At 38.4% G+C, this 22577-nt stretch overlaps 1 protein-coding gene across 17 annotated transcripts in view; it reads left to right on the top strand.

Moving 5' to 3' along the window:
- The window catches only part of PBRM1 (polybromo 1), a 120965-nt gene that overhangs the window by 80772 nt on the left and 17616 nt on the right, over nt 1–22577 (top strand). For 15 of the 17 annotated variants that reach the window (XM_027837204.1, XM_027837214.1, XM_027837212.1 and 12 more), the window contains 6 exons: nt 10934–11119; nt 11850–12007; nt 12998–13264; nt 16726–16871; nt 20009–20166; nt 22299–22482. In XM_027837204.1, coding sequence (XP_027693005.1) covers nt 10934–11119; nt 11850–12007; nt 12998–13264; nt 16726–16871; nt 20009–20166; nt 22299–22482 — 1099 coding nt within the window. The remainder of the gene's footprint in view (nt 1–10933; nt 11120–11849; nt 12008–12997; nt 13265–16725; nt 16872–20008; nt 20167–22298; nt 22483–22577) is intronic. The other 2 variants (XM_027837207.1, XM_027837213.1) reach the window with 1 other exon arrangement.

Here is a 22577-nt window from a genome sequence, read left to right on the forward strand (position 1 = left end):
AGGGATGCTACAAAGGTCAAATCAACAGGCCTTGACAACAGATTGGATTGGGGTGGGAGGCAATGGGAATAAAAGCGATTAAGGAGTTAAGGATGACACTTAGATTGGTGGCCTGGATGATTGGGAGCGTGGTGGTACCCTCAATAGTATTAGGGAAGTTTGGAAGACAGGAGGGTTTGGGGGGAAAGATATGAGTTCATTTTGGAGTTTGAAATCCAGTAGGCAATTTGAGATTCAAGTGTAGAGGTTAGCAGAGAGGTTAGGGCTGGATAAGTAGATTTGAGAATCGTCATCATAGCGATGATAATTGAATTCATGGGATTGATGAGATCATCAAATGAAATAGTATAGAAGAAGAAGAGAAGAGGGCCCAGGACAGAGCCATGGGGAACACTCACCATTAGTGGGTTTGACATAGACAAAGATCTAGCAAAGGACATTGAGAAGAAGCAATCAGATAGGTAGGAAAACCAGGATAGAGCAATATCACAAACACCTAGAGAGAAGAAAGTATCAGAGAGGAAAGAGTGCAACCATGTCAAAGGTTAAGAGATCAGGAAGGATGAAAACTGAAAAAAGTCCTTTAGATTTGGCAATTTAAGAAATAATGGTAACTTTGGGGACAGCAGTTCCCAAAATGTTGAGGTCAGAAGCAGACCTGTAAAGAGTTGAGAAGATAGTGAGAGGAAAGGAAACGGAGGTACCTATTGTAGAAAGCCTTCTCAAGAAATTTTGCTATGAAAGGGAAGGAGCACATAAGACAATCAGGGAGACATGGGTATGTTTTTAGGCAAATAGAGAAGCAAACAGTGAACGGGGGAGATTGAAGATGACAGTGTAGGGATTAGAGGGAGGTAATCTGCTGGAGAAGATGAGATGGAATGTGATCACTTGAGCACATAGAGGGGTTTGCCTTGGCAAGAAGAGCCATATCTTCAATGAGACATGGGTGAAGGTAGAGGAAATTAAAGAAGGCATCTGAGTGATGCGAGATTTTAAGGAGAGGAGAAAGCTCTCCATGAATGACCTCACTTTTTTCAGTGAAATATATATGAGTCAAGGTCCTTAGCTGAGAGGTAGGAAGAAGTAGAGGCTGTGTGAAGTTTGAGGAGGGATTAAAAGCCACTATGATGAGTGGGATAGTGAATCAGTTAGGGAGGTATAAAAGGATTACTCTGAAGTCATGAGGACCCAGTTAAGATTATGTAACATAAAGTTGTAGTGGACCCAGGTAGCAAAGTTTTGTGATTTTTCTCCTTTAAAAAATGTTTTTAAGGTCTAAAAGAACAGAACATTACTAAATAGGGAGATCAAAGAAGACTTCTTATAGGCCTTTGAATTGGGCTTTTAAAAGTGAAAGAGAAGCAAGGAAACATACAGAGAATGACAACAACAACTTATATAAAGACAGTACTAAAAGGCAATAAATTTATCGGACAGTTTGGGAATCATGAATGAAAAAGCATTTATTGAGCCAGGGATTCCCAACCTTTTTTCGTCACCCTACTCTCTTGCTTTTGGTTAAACTATTACTATGAGAAATAAGAGATTAATTTTTCATAAAGAAAACTTTATTTAGTATGTAAAATTTTTTAGTTTCTTAATTTTATTAGATGTTTATCAGAACAGTCAAATGAATTCATTTGGGAGACCCTTGATTTTGTTTCTTGGCAATTAACAGTTTTGGTCTCAGTATAAGTATTGAAAAAGCCAGTTATCATGTTGAGCTGCCTCTTTAAGAATGAGACAGAAAATTCTAATTCACAGAGATAAGTAGTTATAAATGGAATTATGAGCATGTTTAGGAAGAATGAAATATGCTTCTTCAAGGTTATGCCAAAAATTTTGTGACTTTATTGATGGGAAATCACTTTAGAGTTTCAGGTCACTGCAGAAATCAGTTGCTCTGTTACTGGGTCACTGTCACTGATTTTTTTTCCCCTAGCTTAATATTAAAAGATCCTTATGTCCAAAACCCATTTTGATTTTCATTTGGTTCGGTCAGAAGGAATTAGTCCATCAGCAGTCTTTCAGATTTTGCAGATGTGCTATTGTGCTCCCTCACTTTCTTCCTCATGCCCTTCTTCACAATCCAATTTTTTCCACTAACCCTACTATTTTTTAATATTTCAGTAGGATAATAGAGTTATTTGCTAAATAGTCCCCATATTTCTTTGACAGGCTTCTCATAACCCCTTGAAGATAGTCATGCATTAGGTTGGGAAACCCTTTGTTAAGTGCTTACTTTGTTATGTGCCAAACATTGTGCTAAGCCTTGAGGATACAAATAAAAAAGCAAAAACAGTCTCTTCTTTCAAGCAGCTTACATTCTGATAGGAGGAGGCATCTATTTCCAAAATATAGGAGACATTGATTTCTAATATAAACACATAAGAGCAATTCCCCTCCTATCATCCCTGCTGTCTCACTCATCTCAGACTTTCCATATCTTCTGGTTGCATTCTGTGCTGCAAAAGATCTCTGCAGGAATATAAAATAAATCCATATATAAATCATCAGCATTTCTATACAATACCAACAAAACCCAGAAGAAAGAGATAGAAAGAAATTCCATTTAAAATAACTGCAGACAGTGTAAAATACCTGAGAATCTACCTGCCAACACACACACTGGAACTAGAGGAACACAGTTAGAAAACACTTTTCACACAAATAAATACATCTAAACAATTGGAGAAATATTCATTGCTCATAGGTGGGCCAATCCACTATGGCCATACCTTAGAGATATTGCAGGTTTGGTTCCAGACCACTGCAGTAAAGCAAATATCACAATAAAGTGAGTCACAGAAATTTTTTAATTTCCCAGTGCACATTGAAGTTATGTTTATACTATACTATAATCTTTTTAAGTGTGCAGTAGTATTATGTCTTTAAAAAAACACACATACCTTAACTAAAAAATGCTTTATTGCTAAAAAATGCTAACTATCATCTGAGCCTTTAGTGAGTTATAAACTTTTTGCTTGCCTCAGTGTTGATGGCTACTGACTGATCAGGGTGGTGGTTGCTGAAGGCTGGGGTGGCTATGGCAATTTCTTAAAATAAGACAACAATGAAGTTTGCTATATCAGTTGATTGTTCCTTTTGGGAAAGACTTCTCTGTAGCATGTGATGCTATTTGATAACATTTTGCCCACAGTAGAACTACTTTCAAAATTGGAGTCAGTTATCTCAAACCCTGCTGCTGCTTTCTCAGCTAAGTTTATGTAATATTCTTCAATATTATTTTGTCTCAAGGAATAGGGACGCTCAAGGAGAGGGTGAAAGATGAAGGAATGGCCAGTCAGTGGGGCAGTCAGAACACACACCATATTTATCAATTAAGTTCGCCTCTTATGTGAGCATGGTTTGTGGTGCCCCAAAACAATTACAATAGTAACATCAAAGATCACTGATCAGAGATAAGACATAATAATAATGAAAACATTTGAAATATTGCAAGAATTAGCAACACATGACAGAGACATGATGCAGGCACATGCTGTTGGGAAAACGGCACTGATAGACTTGCTCAACATAGGGTTGCCACAAGCTTCAATTTATTTAAAAGAAAAAAAAAGCAACATCTGCAAAGCACAATAAAATAAGATATGCCTGCATAAAAGTGAAGGAAAAGGGGCAGCTAGGTGGCACAGTGGATAGAGCTCCAGCCTTGAAGTCAGGAGGACCTGAGTTCAAATCTGGCCTCAGACACTTGACACTTTACTAGCTGTGTGACCCTGGGCATGTCTCTTAAAAAAGCAAAATAAATAAAAGTGAAGGAAGACAGCCTATCAATACCACATCTCAAACTATACTATAAAATGGTAGTCGTCGAAACAGACTGGTACTGGATAAGAAACAGTGGTTGATCAGTGGAATAGATTAGGTGCTTAATGTTGTTTACTCGTTTCAGACATGTCTGATTGTGACCTCACTTGGGGTTTTCTTGGCAAAGATATTAGAATGGTTTGCCATTTCCTTCTCCAATGGATCCATTTTGTCAGGCAGTTAGAAGTTAAGTGACTTGCCCAGGATCACACACAAGAAGTGTCTAAGACTAGATTTGAACTCAGGTCTTCCTGACTCCAGGCCCAGTGCTCAATCCACTGTGTCACCAGCTACTTCTCTTAAGGTACACAATACACAGTAAATGACCACAGTAACCTAGTGTTTGATTAACTCAAAGATTCAGGCTTTGGGGGCAGGGACTCATTATTCAACAAAATCTCCTAGGAAAACTGGAAAATAATCTGGTAGGAACTAGGCATACACTGACACGGGTGGGGCATCTGCAGCCTCAAGGCCACATGTGGCCCTCTAGGTCCTCAGGTGCAGCCCTTTGACTGAATGTAAACTTCATAGAAGAAATCCCCTTAATGAAAGGATTTGTTCTGTGAAGTTTACATTCATTCAAAAGGCCACATCCAAAGACCTTTCAGAAGGCCACACATGGCCTCGAGGCTGCAGGTTCCCCACCCCTGAACTAACATCTCATACCATATACCAAGATATGCTGAAAATGAGTACATGATTTAGACATCAAGGGTGATACAAGCAAAGTAGGGAGCGTGGAAAAATTTACCTGTCAGATCTATGGATAAGGGAAGATTTTATGACCAAAGGAGATAGAGAGGATCATGGTAAGTAAAATGGATAGTTTTGATTATATTAAACCAATCCAACAAAAATTAGAACGAAACCAGGAAGCTGGGGGGGAGGGGACTTTACAGCAAGTTTCTCTGATAAAGGTCTCATTTCTCAAATATATAGAGAACTGAGCCCAAATTTATAAAAATAAGAGCCATTTATTTCCCAGTTGATAAAAGGTTTGAAGGATATGAACAGTTTTCAGAAGAAATCAAAGCTATCAACGGTCATATGAAAAATATTCTAAAGCATTGATAATTAGATAATTGCAAATTAAAACAACTCTGAGGTACCAACTCATACCTATCAGATTGGCTAACATGACTGAAGAGGAAAATGACAATTGCTGGAAGGGATGTGGAAAAATAGGTATACTAATGCACTGTGAACTGGTCCAGCCATTCTGGAGAACAATTTGGAATTCTGCCCAAAGGGCTATAAAACTGCATATACTCCTTGACGCAGCAGTACCAGTTACTGGGTCTGTGCCTCAAAGAGATTAAGGAAAAAAGAAAAGGACCCATATGTGCAAAAATATTTATAGCAGCTCTTTTTTGTGATAGCAAAGAATTGGAAGCTGAGGGGATGCCCGTCATTTGGGGAATGGCCAAACAAGTTGGCTATATATTTGTAATGCAGTACTATTGCACTGTAAGAAGTAATAAAGGGGATGACTTCAGAAAAACGTGAGAAGACTTATATGAACTGATGCAGAGTAAAGTAAGCGGAACCAGGAGAACAATCTACGTAATAATGGAGGTATTATAATAATGATCAATTGTGAAAAACTTAGCTACTCTGATCAATACAATGATCCACGCACTTCCAAAGGAATCATGGTGAAAAATGCTGCCCACCTCCGAGAGAAAACTGATGAACTCTTGAATGTGGATTGAAGCATTTTTTTCATTTTCTTTATTTTTCTTGCCTTTTTTTTTTTTGGCCACATGGCTAATATGGAAATGTTTTACATGACTTCGTACGTATAATGAGTATCATTTCTTGCATTCTCAATGGGTGGAGAAGGGAGGGAGAGAAATTGAAACTGAAATTTTTTTAATTTAAAAATAAAAAGGTCTTTGCATGAGAGTGAAGGAATAGAAGGAAAGGGGCACATATCTAAGTTTGAAATAGAGTGCAACCATACCACTACTAGGTCTGTATCCGAAAAGAGATTTAAAAAGGAAAAGGACCTATATGTACATAAATAATTATAGCAACTCTTTTCTGGTAGCAAAAATTGGAAATTGAGGGGATGTCCATCAAGTGGGGATGGCTGAACAAATTGTGATGGAATAGTATCGTGCTATAAGAAATGATGAGCTGGATGCTCTCAGAAAAACCTGGAAAGGCTTACACGAGCTGATGCAAGCGAAATGTATTGTCTACAAAGTAACAGCAATATTGTAAGATGGTCACCTGTTCTCAGCAATATGTGATCCAAGACAACTCTAAAGGACTTATGATGAAAAATGCTGTCCATCCCCAAAGAAGAAACTGATGGTGTCTGAATACAGATTGAAGTCTACTTTTTCACTTTTACTTATTTTTCTTGAGGATTTGTTTTGTTGTTGTTGTTTTTGTTGTTGTTTTTTATTTTTTTTTTTTTGGTCTGTTTTCTTTTACAACATGACTAATATGGAAATGTGTTCTACATAACTATAACATGTATAACCTATACTGAATTGCTTGCCTTCTCAATGGGGATGGGGGGGAGGAAGGGAGAGGATTTGGAACTCAAAGTTTTAAAAATGAATGTTTAAAAAATTGTATTTACATGTAATTGAGGAAAAATAAATACTAGATTTTTTTTTAATTGAGGGGGGAAAAAAGAGAGAAGTAGAGAATAACTTATATACTCCAACCCCTTTCCTGCTCCTCTCCTTCTTGTAGAGAAGGGAGATCCAAACTCTAAAGGATAAAAATCATCCCGGGCTGCAAGAGCATCAGTGTAGCAGTGCTCTGTTGTGCTGGGACAGAGACTCAAGGAACAGAAAGAACAGGCCAGGACACTTAGTTGGAAGGTTGGGGATGCGGTGTAGGGTGGGGGGAGAGATACAGTCTACTAAGTGGCACTCTATTAAGCTTGGGAAAGAGCCCAGCATCCAAGTGGGGCCAGATCTGCCCATCCAAAAGTCATGGAGCAGTGATCTATGCTGGTGAACCATGAATTGCTCAGCATGGGAGGAAGCTGAGACCCTTTGAGATCCAGCCCCCAGGGAAACCTGTCCCCAGAGGGGACAGAGTCAGAAAATGAACAATAAGGAAAAATAAGGTGGGGGGAGGGGGACTGAAATCAAAGGTCTCATAAGGAAGAAAACTCAGAGACCTTCAGCATAAATAGATAAATCAATAGGGAAAACATTAACAGAGAAAGGAAAGAAGGAAAAACATTAATAGCAGAAGGAAATTTGGATTCCAGGTCTCATAAACAAGTTCAAGCATCTTTGAATAAATACCACGAAAGAAAGGGAAATAATTCAACACTTGATGGGACAGACAACCCTGTGTAATATGAGTTGAAAATGAAACCACAACTTGCTGTTTCTGAGTAAGAGAAATGAGTATTGTGAGAGCAGAATTTAAGGCCTGCACAGCAGAAATAAAAAGAAATTAATCTCAAAGACAGGCTGTAGAGAGAGAACTAAAGGATTAGAGGTCTCCCAGAAGAACACAATGGGTCAAAAAACTTGAATGCCCTAATGCAAGAAATACTACAAAAAACTGCCTAGAATTTCTAAACACAAAAATGAAATACCAATTAAAAGAATCCAGAAAAAAAGCAAGGCTGCAACCTTCAAGATAGATAGTGGTTAAATTTAGTCATTCCAGTGAGAAAAAAACAGATTGTGCAAGTGACTAGGAGGAAAACCTTCAAATACAAAAGAAAGGAGATGTGAACAGCACCTATTCTGAACCCGCCAGAAAACTCAGAAGGGAATGGAATAATGTGTTCTGAAGAGCAGTAGAGCTCAGGATGCAGCCCTGAGTGACCTGAGTGACTCCAAATCTGAGCATCACCTTTAATGAATGAAAGATAAGTATTCAATAATAAAGAGAAACATGAAACATTTTAGGAAGAAAGTCATACCTGAAGAAATTATTTGCTTCTCCTACATCCCAGACAACTGAAATAAGAAAGGGATAAATGAATGTGACGGGAGATGGAAGCCTTGTTTTGGGTGTTATACCATTCATCTTGCCTTAGAATGTGAGGAGCTTCTGGAGGCTGCTAATACTGAGGGAGTAGGAGGGCATGGACTCATGGAGGAGATTTTAAGGCAAATGGTGAAGAAAGATGACCAGGGAGAGCATAGAACTCACTAGTAGGCTATATAATCAAGGACGTGAGGGGATGGGAGTGTTCTCACTGTCACCTGCAAGAACTGGCAACTTTCATGGAATGAGGCACAAGGGAAAAGAAAGATTAAGGAGAAAGCTCTACAATAAAATGGCAGAAACTATTCAGAGGGGAGGGTCCAGATTGGATATCTTTGAAGTTTTGATTCCATCAAGAATGCAGAGAATAGAAAAGGACTAGATAAGCATAAGGGCCTACGAGTGGGCAGAAAGGGAGGAGGGATAGTGAAGAGAATGAAGAAGGAAAATTCAATTTAAGAAACCAACAGGACTGATTGAAGGGGAGAAGTAAAGGAAATCTACTTGACTGAAAGGAAAAATAGAAGGAAAGAAATAATTAGATAGAAGGAAAAAGGAGCTAACATAAAACTCCAAAGGGAAAGGAATAACCAACAGAAAGCAGGGGTTAGGGGAGTGGGAAAGAGAGCCAATAAGAACTGGGCCAGCCTAAAAGATTAAGCTAAAGTAACTGAAGCTACATAGACAAATGGAGCAAAATATAAACCCAACTCTCATAACTTTTTTTTTTTTTTTTTGGTGAGGCAGTTGGAATTAAGTGACTTGCCCAGGATCGCACAGCTAGTAAGCGTCAAGTGCCTGAGGTCAGATTTGAACTCAGGTCCTCCTGATTCCAAGGCCAGTGCTCTATCCACTGTGCCACCTAGCTGCCCCTCTCATAACTTTTAATGTGAGTAGATAAAACAAAAAGAAGTGACAGAATGGATAAGAAAACAAAGCCCTATCATCTATTGCCTATAAGAAACATGTTTAAAAAACAAAGACATACATACACAGAATAAAACTGTGGGGATAGAAACAAATTTGTTATGCATTAAGTCATTCCAAAAAAGAGTTGCAAACATGCTGTCTGACAAAGCAAAAACAAACATTAAAAAGAGAAAAAAGGGACAGACAAAGAAACTACATTGTGCTGAAAGAAACCATAGACAAGCCACTATCAATACTAAATGTATATGGTCCAAATGTGTTAGCATCCAAATTCATAAAGGAAACGTTAACAGCTACAAGAATACATATACAGTGACACTATGATGACAGGAGACTTCAATATTCTTCTCAGTTTTAGATGAGTCTAACAGATAAAAGGGAAAATATAGAACTGAACAAATTGCTGGAAAAACAAGAACTGAAAGACTTAGGATATCTACTCTGGGGCTGCAAAGGAATATACATGGTTTTCAGTATTATGTGGAACTTTAACAAAAATTGATCATATATTATGAGACATTACAAACAAATGTAAAAAGGCAGAAATAGTAAATACATCCTTTACAGACCATAACATAATAAATATAGTCATTGATTCAGGGACCACAAACAAAGACAGATCCAAATAGATACTTAAAAATGAAATCTTAAATAATAAATGGGTCAAAGAACAGATCACAGAAATGATAATTACGTGAAAGAACATGATTATGAAGAAACAATATAGGGCAGCAAGGTGGTGCAGTGGATAGAGCACCGGCCCTGGATTCAGGAGGACCTGAGTTCAAATGTGGCCTCAGACACATAACACTTACTAGCTGTGTGACCCTGGGCAGGTCACTTAACGCCATTGCCTAGCCAAAAAAAAAAAAAGAAAGAAAGAAAGAAAAGAAACAATATACCAAAATTTCTGGGATGCAGCTAAATCTTCCTCAGGTGGAAGATCATGTACCTTCAACATACATTAACAAAATAGGAAAAAGAGAGGATTAATGAACTGAATATGCATTTAAAAAATTAGAAAGCCAGCAAATAAAAAAACCTAAAGCACGAAAGAAGAAATATTGAGAATTAGAGGAAAAATAACTGGAAACAAAAAAATATAGACATGATCAAATTAAAAGCTGGTTCTTTGAAAAGACTAATAAAATTGATAAACCTTTAGCTAGTCTGATTAAAAACAAGAGAGCAGAAAATCAAATAAAATGACAAATGAACAAAGTAAAGTCAAAACGAGACCTGAAGAAATAAAAAGAATACTTGGAACCTATTATATTCAGTCACATACGAAGAAAACTGAGAACACAGAAGAACTAGAGGAATACCTTTAAAAATATAATATACCTTAACTATCAGATGACCTTATAGAGACTTTAAATAACCCAATCTCAGAAAAAGAACTAGAAAACCAGCTATAAAGCTTTAAAAAAAAAATTCCTAGTCCTAATGATTTACAGGAGAATTCTTTCAATTTTTTTTTTAAAGGCAATTGGGGTTAAGTGACTTGCCCAGGGTCACACAGCTAGTAAGTGTGTCAAGTGTTTGGTCTGAGGCCAGATTTGAACTCAGGTTCTCCTGACTTCAGGGCCAGTGCTCTATCCACTGCACCACCTAGCTGCCCCTCTTTCAAGTTTTTAAAACACAATTAATTAATGCCCATACTTCACAAATTATTTTCAAAAATTGAGAATGTACCCTGCTAGAATTATTTTATGAGATAAATATAATCTTAATACCTAAACCAGGGAAGAATAAATAGAAGGAGAACCATAAAAGCCAATATCATTAATGAATATTGATTTGAAAATTAGAAACAAAACTGTCTCAGACTATGAGTGATTTATCCAAGAAATCATTTTTTTTTTTTTTTTGAAGAAATCATTCTTTATGATTAAGTTGGTTTTTATGCCAGGGATACAAAGATGGTTCAATATGAGAAAAACTATCAGTATAATCACATTAAAACCCTAAACTACATGATTATCTCAATAGAGATTTATGCTAAAAACCCTGCAAAATATAGGCATAGAGGGACATTTAATATCAGAAAAAAAATCTTATCTAAAACCAAAAGCAAACACCACATGGAATGTAGATAGAGTAGAACCTTTTCCAGTAAATATGAAAGTAAAGCCCTTGCTATGCTCAACTTTCTCTTTAATGGTTTTTTCTCTCTCCTTGGTGAAATAAGAAGCTGAAAAAAGTGAGGACTCCTCTGGAGGAGCAGGCCTCTCTATCTTACATCGAACATACAGCCAGGACTGCAGCTTCAAGAACAGCATGTACCATGTTGGGGATTATGTCTATGTGGAGCCAGCAGAAGCCAACCTTCAACCACACATAGTCTGTATTGAAAGACTGTGGGAAGATTCTGCTGGTGAGTACCCAGGTCTCACTGGGGCTGTCATGAGGAGGGACACAGGATGTTTTGGGAGCATATGTAATTTATGTAGATATAAGTCTTTGCACAATCTACCACTAAATGGTAATCAAGCGCCCATTGTTTGTAAAGCCATGGATCCGCCTGCTCTGGAGTGTACAGGTAATAAAATTAAAAAAAAAAAAAAGACATGATTCCTGCTATCCATGAGTTTACAGTCAAGTTAAAATAATGTTCACATGAAAGGAATACTTTAAAAGCAGTTTATTTACAGGAAAATATTGAATAAGCTATGTTACCTCACCATTTAGGTCAAATGTGTACAGATGGTTTTGAAGAAGAGAGAGGAACATGGATTAGCAGGCAGTAGGAAAAGAGCTGCTGTGGGTAGAAGTAGTGGAATGTTTTAAGAAACAAAGGTGGAGGATATGAGATTAACCCACTAGCGTTTTGAGTTGCTTCTTTGAGACCTGTCAGAGCACTTTTCTTAGATCAGCCAAACTTCCAGCATATAGTGTAATTAAACTGCTGTTTCCTTGCTTCCTTGTTTGTAGAAATCTGGTGAAAGGCAGCTTAACTCTTTTGAGCAGGCAATGACAGCAAAATTAAAGACTATACAGGCTCTAATTACTGGGTTTGGGTCCTAAAAAGAAGAATTAATAGATTAATTTGCTTTTTCTAACATTTGTCTTTAATGTGGTATTTTTTCCCCTTTTATTTATTTTAGGTGAAAAATGGTTGTGTGGCTGTTGGTTTTATCGGCCAAATGAAACATTCCACCTTGCTACACGAAAATTTTTGGAAAAAGAAGTTTTTAAAAGTGACTATTACAACAAAGTACCTGTTAGCAAAATCCTAGGCAAATGTGTAGTCATGTTTGTTAAGGTGAGATACTGCCCCCAGGTTCATCACCTGTTTTATAGTGAAACACACACACACACACACACAGAGCAACCTTGAAACTCTGGAAGGCAGGAACTGCATTAATCTAATTGTAATTAGTATGTGTGACTGCATATAATAATTTAAGGAAAGAATTGACCACTTTACATGGAGTGAATGTTAATTCTTTCACATAAAAACTAATTATCAGCCACAAAATGTTGAATCAGACTGGTGTGTTTTCTCAGTTGAAGGGAGATGTTCAAAGAAAAACTGAAATTGACTGTTAGGAATCTCTGTATTTATATTCTCAGTTTGCTGTATCCCAGTGGTAGGGGAAAAGGAGAGTAGAAAAGACCATAAGAGCAGACATGGTATGTAGAGTTTGAAGGGACATTGGAGATCTAGTCTGACTCCTTATTTTACAGATCAGGACACTGAGGCCTAGAAGCAGTGTGGTGGCGGTGGAGAGAGTGCCACATCACCAGGCAATTGAAAGGTCAGAAGAGGTCTCAGTGGCGTCAGTTGTGACTTTGAGAGGCAGCATGGTCCTGCAATCCAGGGATCTGAGTCAGAATCCCTCCTTTATACTGATTATGGGCAAATCATTAATCTTTCAGAACTTTGGTTTCCTCATCTGTAATTTAAAGATTACACTAATTAGACTCCTTTCCTTACAGAATAGTTTTCTCCTTACAGAGAAAAGTGTTTTGCAGACTTTAAATAGATATAGATGTGAGCTACTTGTCATTATTAGTAGGGCTTTTTCTCCCTAACAACTTTGCATTTAACCCCCTTATATTTATTTTGTATTTCACTATATGTCATGTATGGATATTGTTTCCTATAATAAATTAGAAAATCCCTGAGAACAGGGATTGTTTTCATTTTTTGTCTTTGTGCAGAAAAATAGCATTTACTATTTAGTCATTTCTGGGTTTTTTAGTAATTTAATTTCATTAAATAACCTAATGCTATTGCTTTGTTTAACAGGAATACTTTAAACTGTGTCCAGAAACCTTTCGAGATGAAGATGTTTATGTCTGTGAGTCACGATATTCTGCCAAAACAAAATCTTTTAAGAAAATTAAGCTGTGGACCATGCCTGTCAGTTCTGTTAGATTTATCCCACGTGATGTACCTCTGCCTGTGGTGCGTGTTGCTTCTGTGTTTGCAAATACAGACAAAATGGATGATGAGAAACACACTGAAACTTCAGAGGATAGTAAAGGAGCAGACACTTTCCTTAATCTGGAAAAGGTATGAGGAAGAAAGTCATAAAGAGTTTTATGTTTTGAAAGAAAAATATTTATAAAACAGTTCTATCCGGTGTTGTACCGATAATGAGAGGGGTGAATAGGAAAGAAGAATGTAAACAATGTTCCTGGGAATCATACAAGTTAATTTTAAAAATCAAAGGCAATTTGGAGATCAGTATTTTGTCTCTGACCTATAGCTTCCTTTGCTTTAAACTTTTATAACTCTTAATGTATTTTTAAAATTTTTATTGATTTTTTTTTGTTTTTACATTAATTTTATGTCCCTTTCCTCTCCTCTACTCAAAGAGCTATTGTTTACAACAATGAATAAAAAAGAGGGTAAAAAATTAAGCAGTTCAACACATCAGCTGAATCTGACAGTCTGTGCTGTACTCCCTACCCATAGTCCATTCCCCTCCCGACTTCCACCCCCCCAAAACTCCAGTTAATGGAAGAAGTCACATCTTCTCATCTCTTTTCCAAGGCCAGATTTGGTCATTATAAGTAGACAGCATTCAGTTTCATTTTTTTGTTGTTGTTCTATCCATTTCCATTTTTGTCGTTGTATATATTGTTTTCCTAGAATTGCTTATTTCATTTTGCATCAGTTTACATGAGCCTTCCCATGCCTCTTCTGAGTTCATCACATTCCTTATTTAATGGTAAAGTGATATTCTTTTACATTAATGTACCTCAGTTTCTTTAGCCATTCCCCAATTAATGGACATTTACTTTGTTTCCACTTATTTGTTACTGCAAAAAGTACTGCCTTTCTGTCTCAGGCTTCCTTGCAAAGGGAAGGAAGGAAACAGGCATGTATATAGTGCCTGTAGTGTGCCTGGCACTGTGCTAAGCACTTCACAACAACCCTGGGAGGTAGGGAGCGAGGTAGTATTATATATCTCTACTTTACAGTTGAGAAAACTGACTTTAAATGACATGTCCAAGGTCATACAACTAAAAAAGCGTCTGAGGCTGATTTGTACTTGTCTTCTTAACTCCAGCATTGATTCTATTCACTGTGCCACCTAGCTGCCATACATCACATATCTTGGGATATGTGCCTCGCATTTGGGGTCTTTGAGTCTAAAGTTATGGACATTTTAGTCTCTTTAACATAATTTTAAAATGTTTTCCAGAATTAGTGGACAGATTCATAGCTCCACCAACAGTGTATTTGTGTAACCTGTCTTTCCACATCCTCTTCAACATTGACTATTCCCATCTTTTGTCATCTTGGCCAGTTTGCTGGATGTGAGATGAAAAATCTCAGTAGTACTTTTATTTGTATTTGTTTTAGTATTAGCAATTTGGATCTTTTATAAGGTTATTGATAGTTTGCAGTTCCATAAAGTAATGACTTTTGGTTTTTTGTGTTTGCAGTATTTGTGTTAGTTTCCTATGTATCTTAAATATCAGACTCATCAAAGATAGTTGGTGTAAAAATTTTTTTCCAAATTGACCGCTTCCTTTCTTTTCCTGGTTATGTTCACTGTGTTCATACAAATTATCTACTTTTTGTTGATCATCTCTATCCCTTATATAGTTAAGAACTCTCCTCTTAGCTATAACTATGAAAAGTATCTGATCTGACTCATTTCTTTTTTTTTAATGGCATGTCCTTTGAAATTCAACTCATAAATTCATTTTACCGAGGAAGAAACTGAGCTTAGAAAGGTAATGGTTTGTACACAGTCACACAGGAAAAAGTGGCAGAGTCAGGATTTGGATGTCGTGGGGCTCCAAATCCAGTTTTTCTTTCCACTGCATGTTTATGCCCATCATAAGTACCACAATTCAAAGTTACCGAAGGTTCCCTAAAATGACATTTCTTATTGCTTTTGGATGTATGATAAAACCAGCTCTGCTTGTTCCATTACTTGGCTCCCAAGAAGAACCTGTAAATTGTTATTTCATTTAATTGCAACTTCCATATACAGTCAGTTCTTGCTTTACATAAGTGGACTTTCTGCAGGCCCCTATGTAAAGCAATATGAATTTGCCCACAGCAGTGGGGAAGAGAGAAAGGAAGGGGATGTGCAGCTTGAAGGGAGGGGGCCAGGGACAGAGAAGTGAGAGCACGAGGAGGAATGCATGGGGACTGGAGCCATATGGGGCCCCAGCCAGAATCCGGAGGGACACGTATGGTTCAGAGGGTGTGCTCTGAAGGAGGATCCAACAAAGGAAACAGAGAAGTGGAGGAAAAACCAGGAGAGAGCTGTGTCCTGAAAACCTAAAGGGAAAAGAGTATCAAGGAGGAGGGTGACCCAAGAGGTCAAGGAGAACAAAGACTGAGAAATGTGTGCATATACATACACATATGGATGTATGCATAGATGTATATACACTCATACATATAATGTGTATATATAGTTTGACTTAGAGCCCAAAAGGATACTGATATTTCTGAAAATTAATGTTTTTCATCCAGATCTTTTTGCATTTCAGTTAATTTTTCCCTTAAAAATTTAGTTTCTGTGCTATTTGGGGTAGGGAGGGTTGTACAAATATATATACATATACCTGTAGATAAAATACTTTCACTGTCAGTGTTGCTGTTAATTGTCAAGCTTATCTCTCAATTTTCTAACTTTAATTCATCTTTGGAATCTTGATTACAGCTCCTGATCTTCTGGAGTCAGCTAACATAAAATAAACTTTTTCCAACCTCTCATTTTAAACCTTGACTATTTTCCTGTAAACACCATATTGTGGGTCTTATCTTTTTATCCACTCTGTAGCCTGTTTTCTTCTTCTAAGTGAAGCCAGTTCATTCTAAATCACCTTTGTTAAATTTGTTCTTTTTCTCTGTTATGTTTAGCTGTAATCTTAGTCTTGTCACTAAAATACGCCCCTTATCTTAATTCCCTTTAGTTAATTGTAGTCGTATTTACATGTGTGCATTTTTGAAGGATCATCTTTTGATAATGTCTTTATATCTATCTCATTTGTAACTTTAAAAGGGCTATATTGTTGTTGCTGCTGTATAGTCATTTAGTGGGGTCCTATTCTTCATGACCCCATGGACCAGACTGTCCATGGGATTTTCTCGGCAAAGATACTGTAGTAGTCTGCCATTTCCTTCTGCAATGGATTAAGGCAAACAGTGACTTGCCCAAGGTCTCACACAGATAGTAAGTGACTGAGGCCAGATTAACTCAAGTTTTCCTGACTCCAGGCCCAGCACTCTATCCACTAAGCTGTGTAGCTGCCTCCAGATACATTAGTGTAGGTTATAACAAAGTTTCAATTTCCAGTACTATGAGAAGTTAAAAATTCTTGATTAATAGCAAGATGGATTTCAGGACTGACTCTTTGGTTTACTCATTTCAGCATTTATATCCATGATGGAAGTTTAATTTTTTCAGTTAATATTCTGTAAAAATCTACCTTCCCTAAATATTTCCTTTGATGCTCATTTTCCTTTCTCATATCATCTTTTAACTATATCTTTTACTGTAGGAGAAAGAAGATGTTCCAGTAGAAATGTCTAATGGGGAGCCAGGCTGCCACTATTTTGAACAGCTTCGATATAATGATATGTGGCTGAAGGTCGGAGACTGTGTTTTCATAAAATCTCATGGCTTAGTGCGGCCTCGAGTGGGCAGGTGAGTATTTGGGGTTTTTCCCTATTAGAAAAGCATAGCTGTAAAAATTTTATGGATTAAAAAATCAGCAGTCCATTGAGAATTAGACTGGTAATAAGGAATATGATATAAATTTAAAAAGCAGAGCTGCAAGGTCATTTGAATCCTGAGGTGGCAACCTATGTGAAAGCTTTATAGCCGCCTTTGCATCCATTTCCCAGAATCTCTCTCTTTCCTTATGACAGCCCATGATAGAGGCTGGAGTCTGGGCTGTGGCACTGTTTGGCCCAAGGCATCACAGCTAGGCATCACTGAGTCAAGTTGTGCAGCCAGGGAAGTGCTGTTGTCAGTGGGAGCTGCTGAACTTTCTGTTCTCTTTCATCAGTGTGTGCTCATACTTATATGTTTACTTGAAAAAAAATGAGGAAAAGGTTCTCTGCGTCATAAGAGTGACCACTGAAATTACCCTATGTGGTGCCTATTATCTGAATATTCAAGAGAGACTGATTTTTTTTTTCATTTCTAAGGATTTACTATGTTCCAGGCACTGGACCAAGTGCTGGGGACGCAGAGAAAGCCCTCAAAGAGCTCACATTTTAATGAGGGAGATGTTATGCAAACGGCCATTTACATACAAGATGTATGTAGTATAAGTGGGAGGTAATCCCAGAGGGAAGACACTAGTGGTAAAAAGGCTTCTTGCAGAAGGTAGCATCTGAGCTGAGACTTGAAGGAAGCCGGGAGGCAGAGGTGAGGAGGGAGAGCGTTGCAGAAATAGGGAATAGCCAGCAGAAAGTCAAGGAGTTGGGAGATGGAAGACATTGTTCAAAGGGCCCTCATCACCTGATACCTGAATTATTGCGGTAACCTTCTGGTGGGTCTGCCTGCCTCATGTCTCTCCCCAATCCAACCTCCATTCGCCCACCAAAGTTTTTTCCCTAAAGCCAGGTCAAATCATGTCACCCACCTGCCACCTTCACAGAATAAACTCCAGTGGCTCCCTGTCGCATCCAGAAGTAAACACAAAATGCTCTGTTTGGTATTCAAAACCCTTCATAACCTAGCACCCTGCCACCTTTCCAGTCTTTTTTTTTTTTTTTTTTTTTTTTTGCCAGCCAAAGACAAGGTTTATTAGAACATCTGTCATATTAGACAGACTCTTAAGGAATCTAAGCATTTGTATCACTAATGCAGGCAGGCCAGCTTTTTATGAATTTTAATGGAGACAAGATGGACCTTATGTACAGAAAGACTGAGGGGGATCCAGGAATGGCCAAGTAGTTTGGGATGAGTAGAACACCTGGGACCTAGCCCATGTGGCCAAGGGAGAATGGAGTCTAGATAGGATTAAGGTTGGGAAGTGGCCGGGGACCATCCTTTCCAGTCTTCTTACACCTTGCTCCCCAACACGTAATCTTCAGTCCAGTGACGCTGACCTCCTGGTTTTTCTGTGAACAAGACTTCCATCTCTCAGCTCTGGGCATTCTCTCTGGCTGGAACATTCTCCCCATGCCTGGAACACTCTCCCTTCTCTTCTCTGACTACTGACCCTCTTGGGCTTTCTTTAGATCCCAACTGAAATCCCTCCTCTTACAGGAAGACTTCCCCAACCCCTCTTAATTCTAATGCCTTCCTTCTGTTAATTATTTCTTATTTATCCTATATATAGCTTGCTTTGTATATATTTGTTTGCATGTTGTCTCCCCCACTGAATTGTAAGTTCCTTGAAGGCAGGGACTGTCTTTTGCCTCTTTTTATCTCCCCAGCACTTAGCATAGTGCTGGCACATAGTAGGCACTTTGTTGTTGTTTATTCATTCACTCAAGTCCAATTCTTCATGACCCCATGGACCAGACTTACCATGGAGTTTTCTTGGCAAAACTGTTTGAGTGGTTTGCCATTTCCTTCTCCATGGATTAACGCAAATAGAGATTAAGTGACTTGCCCAAGGTCACACAGCTAGTAAGTGTCTGAGTCTGGATTTGAACTCAGGTCTTCCTGACTCCAGGCCCAGTACTCTATCCCCTAAGCCACCTAGCTGCTTCTAGTAGGCACTTAATAAATGTTTATTGATTGATTGAATGTCAAAGAGGTCAGTGTCATAGGATACATGGAAAGAGTAAAGTATAAAAGACTGGAAAGGTAGGAGGGGGTCAGGTTGTGAAGGACTTTAAAATCCAAACAGAAGCTTTTATATTTGATCCTGGAGGTAACAGGAAGCTCCTAGAGTTTATTGAGTAGAAGTGGTGACATAATCAGACCTGTGCTTTAATAAGGTTCCGGAGTGGAGGATAGACTGGAATAGAGAAAGTTGAGGCAAGGAGACTAACCAGAAGGATATTGCAATGTTCTAGTCATGAAGTAACGAAAGCCTCAACGAGGGAGGCGGCTTCATGAGTGAAGAGAAGGTGACATATGCGAGAAATTTTGTGAAAGCCTAAAGATTGGTGATGTGGAATGAGTGTGAGGAAGGAATGACTGAACAAATGATGGTACCCTTGACAACGGTCAGGAAGGTTAAGAAGAAGAAAGGGGTTTGGGAAGAGGATAATGAGTTCTTTTTTGGACATGCTGAATTTGAAACTTGTCTTGGAACATCCAATTTGAGATGTCCAGTAGACTGATGGAATTGAAAGTCTGGAAAGAGGTTAGAGCTAGACAAATAGATCTAAGAATCATCTGTGTAGAAATGTTCATGGACTCCATTGAAGCTGAAGAGACCATCAGGTGAGATAGTATGGGAGGATGAGAGGATACAGGACAGAGCTTTGGGGACACCATGGTAGTGGGCCTGACCTGGAAGAAGATTCAGCAAAAGAGACTGAGAAGAAGCAGTTAGACAGGTAGAAGGAGAGAGCAGCATCACAAAACCCTGGAGATACAAGGGTGTCAAAGAGAGGAGGGCGATGAACAGCCTCAAAGGCCATGTGGGGTGTGTTGAGTTTCAGGATATCCAGTATAGGATGCCCAATTTGAGATGCCCAATAGGCAATTGGAAATGCAGGATTGGCAGTAAGGAGAGAAGTTAGGGATGGGTCAGATCTCAGAATCATCTGCATAGAAATGATCACTGATTTTTTTAAAATGCATTTTAATCGATTAGCCCTTTCCAAATACAACCAGAGTCCTACTTTATTGGAAACTTCTCTTCTTTGTAGAATTGAAAAGCTATGGGTCCGGGACGGTGCTGCCTATTTCTTTGGCCCCATCTTCATTCACCCTGAAGAAACAGAACATGAACCAACAAAAATGTTCTACAAAAAAGAAGTGTTTCTGAGCAATTTGGAAGAAACCTGTCCTATGACATGTATCTTGGGTAAATATTCATACTTGGAGATCTTGGTGGGCCAGAGCTTTTGTTGTCTCTGTCAGAATCATTTTTATAGTTGCCACAAAGTCAGAGAGAGCCAGCCAGTGTCATGGGTTCCAGATAGTCATCTTATTGGGTCTTCACTCTGATAGGATTTTCTTGCCTGCTCACATGACTTTGCTGTTCTCAATTTTTTCATTTTTATTCCAACATTACTGTGACTAGTTTAATAGGTTCTGCACTGAGGACATTTTTATTTTTGTTGATAATCTGGGTTTTCCTTCACAGTTTACATCCCTCCTGTTAAATCCATTGGAGTGGATTTGGTGATTGTCATATGTTTTAAGTTTGATTGTGTTTAACTTTAAAGTTAAAAGAAAAAAAGGAACTATCATCAAAGGTTGGTTGTTTTTTTTTTTATGGTAGATTTTTACATATAGATTTCATTACTTTTTTTATATTAAACATGTCATTTTTTTTCCAACTTTAAAGGAAATCCATTATAACAGAAGTTGATAAAAAGGGGAAGGGAAAGGGAATTAAGCATTTATTAAGCACCTACTGTGTACCGGTCAAAACTTATATTGATTTTGCTTCTGAAACTCATTTCTTATTATAGCTACCATTTTCAAAAATAACCTATAGGGAGAAACTATTAGGAAATGCAGTCTGTTTTCTTTTAAATATAATCATTATCGAATATACATTTTGTTTCTGTGATCCCAAATGAATTTTTTTTTCCAGAGGAACAGTGCCCCGGTGCCTTTCTTCAGTCTCTCCTGAGATCTTTTTTCATTGGTCTTTTAGCTCTTCTTTCAGTTCTAGATATGTGCAAGAATTGTCTGGAACAGTTAGGCATGGTACTGGAGAGGAATGCAGAGAGGGGCCTCCCCTCTTAAAATAGATCACTCCACTAGGAGGGTAGGACTTCTTCCATTTCTATCCCTTAGATAACTAATTTCTGATAAACTTGAAAAACCTCTCTGGGAAGTGGAACTGCTGGAGTATAAAGTCCTAAAACACTTTGAGTAGCTGCTAGCCCAGTTCCTTACCTCTTTATAACTTTGTCTTTCATCTGACTGACCATCTTTTAAAATTTTTCACAAAATAAGACATTTTGATGCCTTTAGACTTACTCAAGCTCTCTGAAACTTGCTGTTTGTCCTAGCCGGATATGTGTTATATTGGTCTGGTGGCAAAATGCTGGGACTCCTGACTGACACAGGCCGACTGAAAAAAATGGGGATGTGCTTTGGGCAGCGTCAAGAACCCAGCTACTGCTGATCTCATGACACATTCATCATTGTGTAAACTCTTTGACCAGCTCTCTGCCTGAGGCAGCTTGCAGCATAGCCCAGCACACAAGACTTCCCTAGGGACACATGCAATACAGGGAACACCAACTCAGATATACGGGAAACACCCCAGTAATCATGAAGCCCCCTGACCTCCACTTGTCCCCAGCCACACTGTCTGTCACACAAAGTTCTTGCCTAGAGGAGGGGGCTCCAAGAGTTATTTCCATGTGCCTGAATGTTAGGCTAGGCCATAAGCTGTTTAAAGCCCTAGGTTCAGAGAGTATCAGAGGGCTCCATATCACAAGGTCATTGACAGCTGTGTCCTTGACCTTCTGAGCCCTTAACTATTCCCTTGGAATTGCCTATGGCAGAGGTACACGTGATCTAACGGTAGTACCATCCCAGAAGTTCTCAGTTCCCCTGCTTTTATCCATTGTCACCAGGAAGCCCCAGAGTGAGAGAGTCTGATGCCTTCCTGAAAGGGAACCACTGCCTTCATTGGTAGTGGTTGCTGCCTCCCTGCCTACACAGCTCAACTTCCTTTCCTCCCCAGTTGTGATAACAAAGGAGCCCTGAGTTGGTCGACTTGGGTCTGCCAATGAGGTGTGGGCCCCCAGCAACATTCTTACCCTTTCTAAGTCTCAGTTTTCACTTTTTCTAACACAGTGATAAAAGCTACCCCTTCCTAAAGATGCTTTATAAAAATGGTTGCCCTAGCAGTACTCAGTGTCCAGAATTATTCCTACTTGCACAGAAGTACGTGGGTTTTTTAGATAGTAATGTTCCCACATGACTGCAGGATGTGCTTGATTTAACCTACCTTTTTTTTTTTTTTTTCAGGAAAGTGTGCTGTGTTGTCATTCAAGGATTTCCTGTCCTGCAGGCCGACTGAAATACCAGAAAATGACGTTCTGCTTTGTGAGAGCCGCTATAATGAGAGTGACAAACAAATGAAGAAATTCAAAGGTCTGAAGAGGTTTTCACTCTCTGCTAAAGTGGTAGATGATGAAATCTACTATTTCAGGTAAAATACAAAACATTTTAAAGGAAAAACCTCTTCTTTGGCTTTTAACAGTAGTTGAACATCAAAATTGTGCAGTGAAAACTATTTTTGAGTGA

Source organism: Vombatus ursinus, unplaced genomic scaffold (genome assembly GCF_900497805.2).
Source record: "Vombatus ursinus unplaced genomic scaffold, bare-nosed wombat genome assembly UNPS02014820.1, whole genome shotgun sequence".
In the NCBI taxonomy this organism is placed as follows: Eukaryota; Metazoa; Chordata; class Mammalia; order Diprotodontia; family Vombatidae; genus Vombatus; species Vombatus ursinus.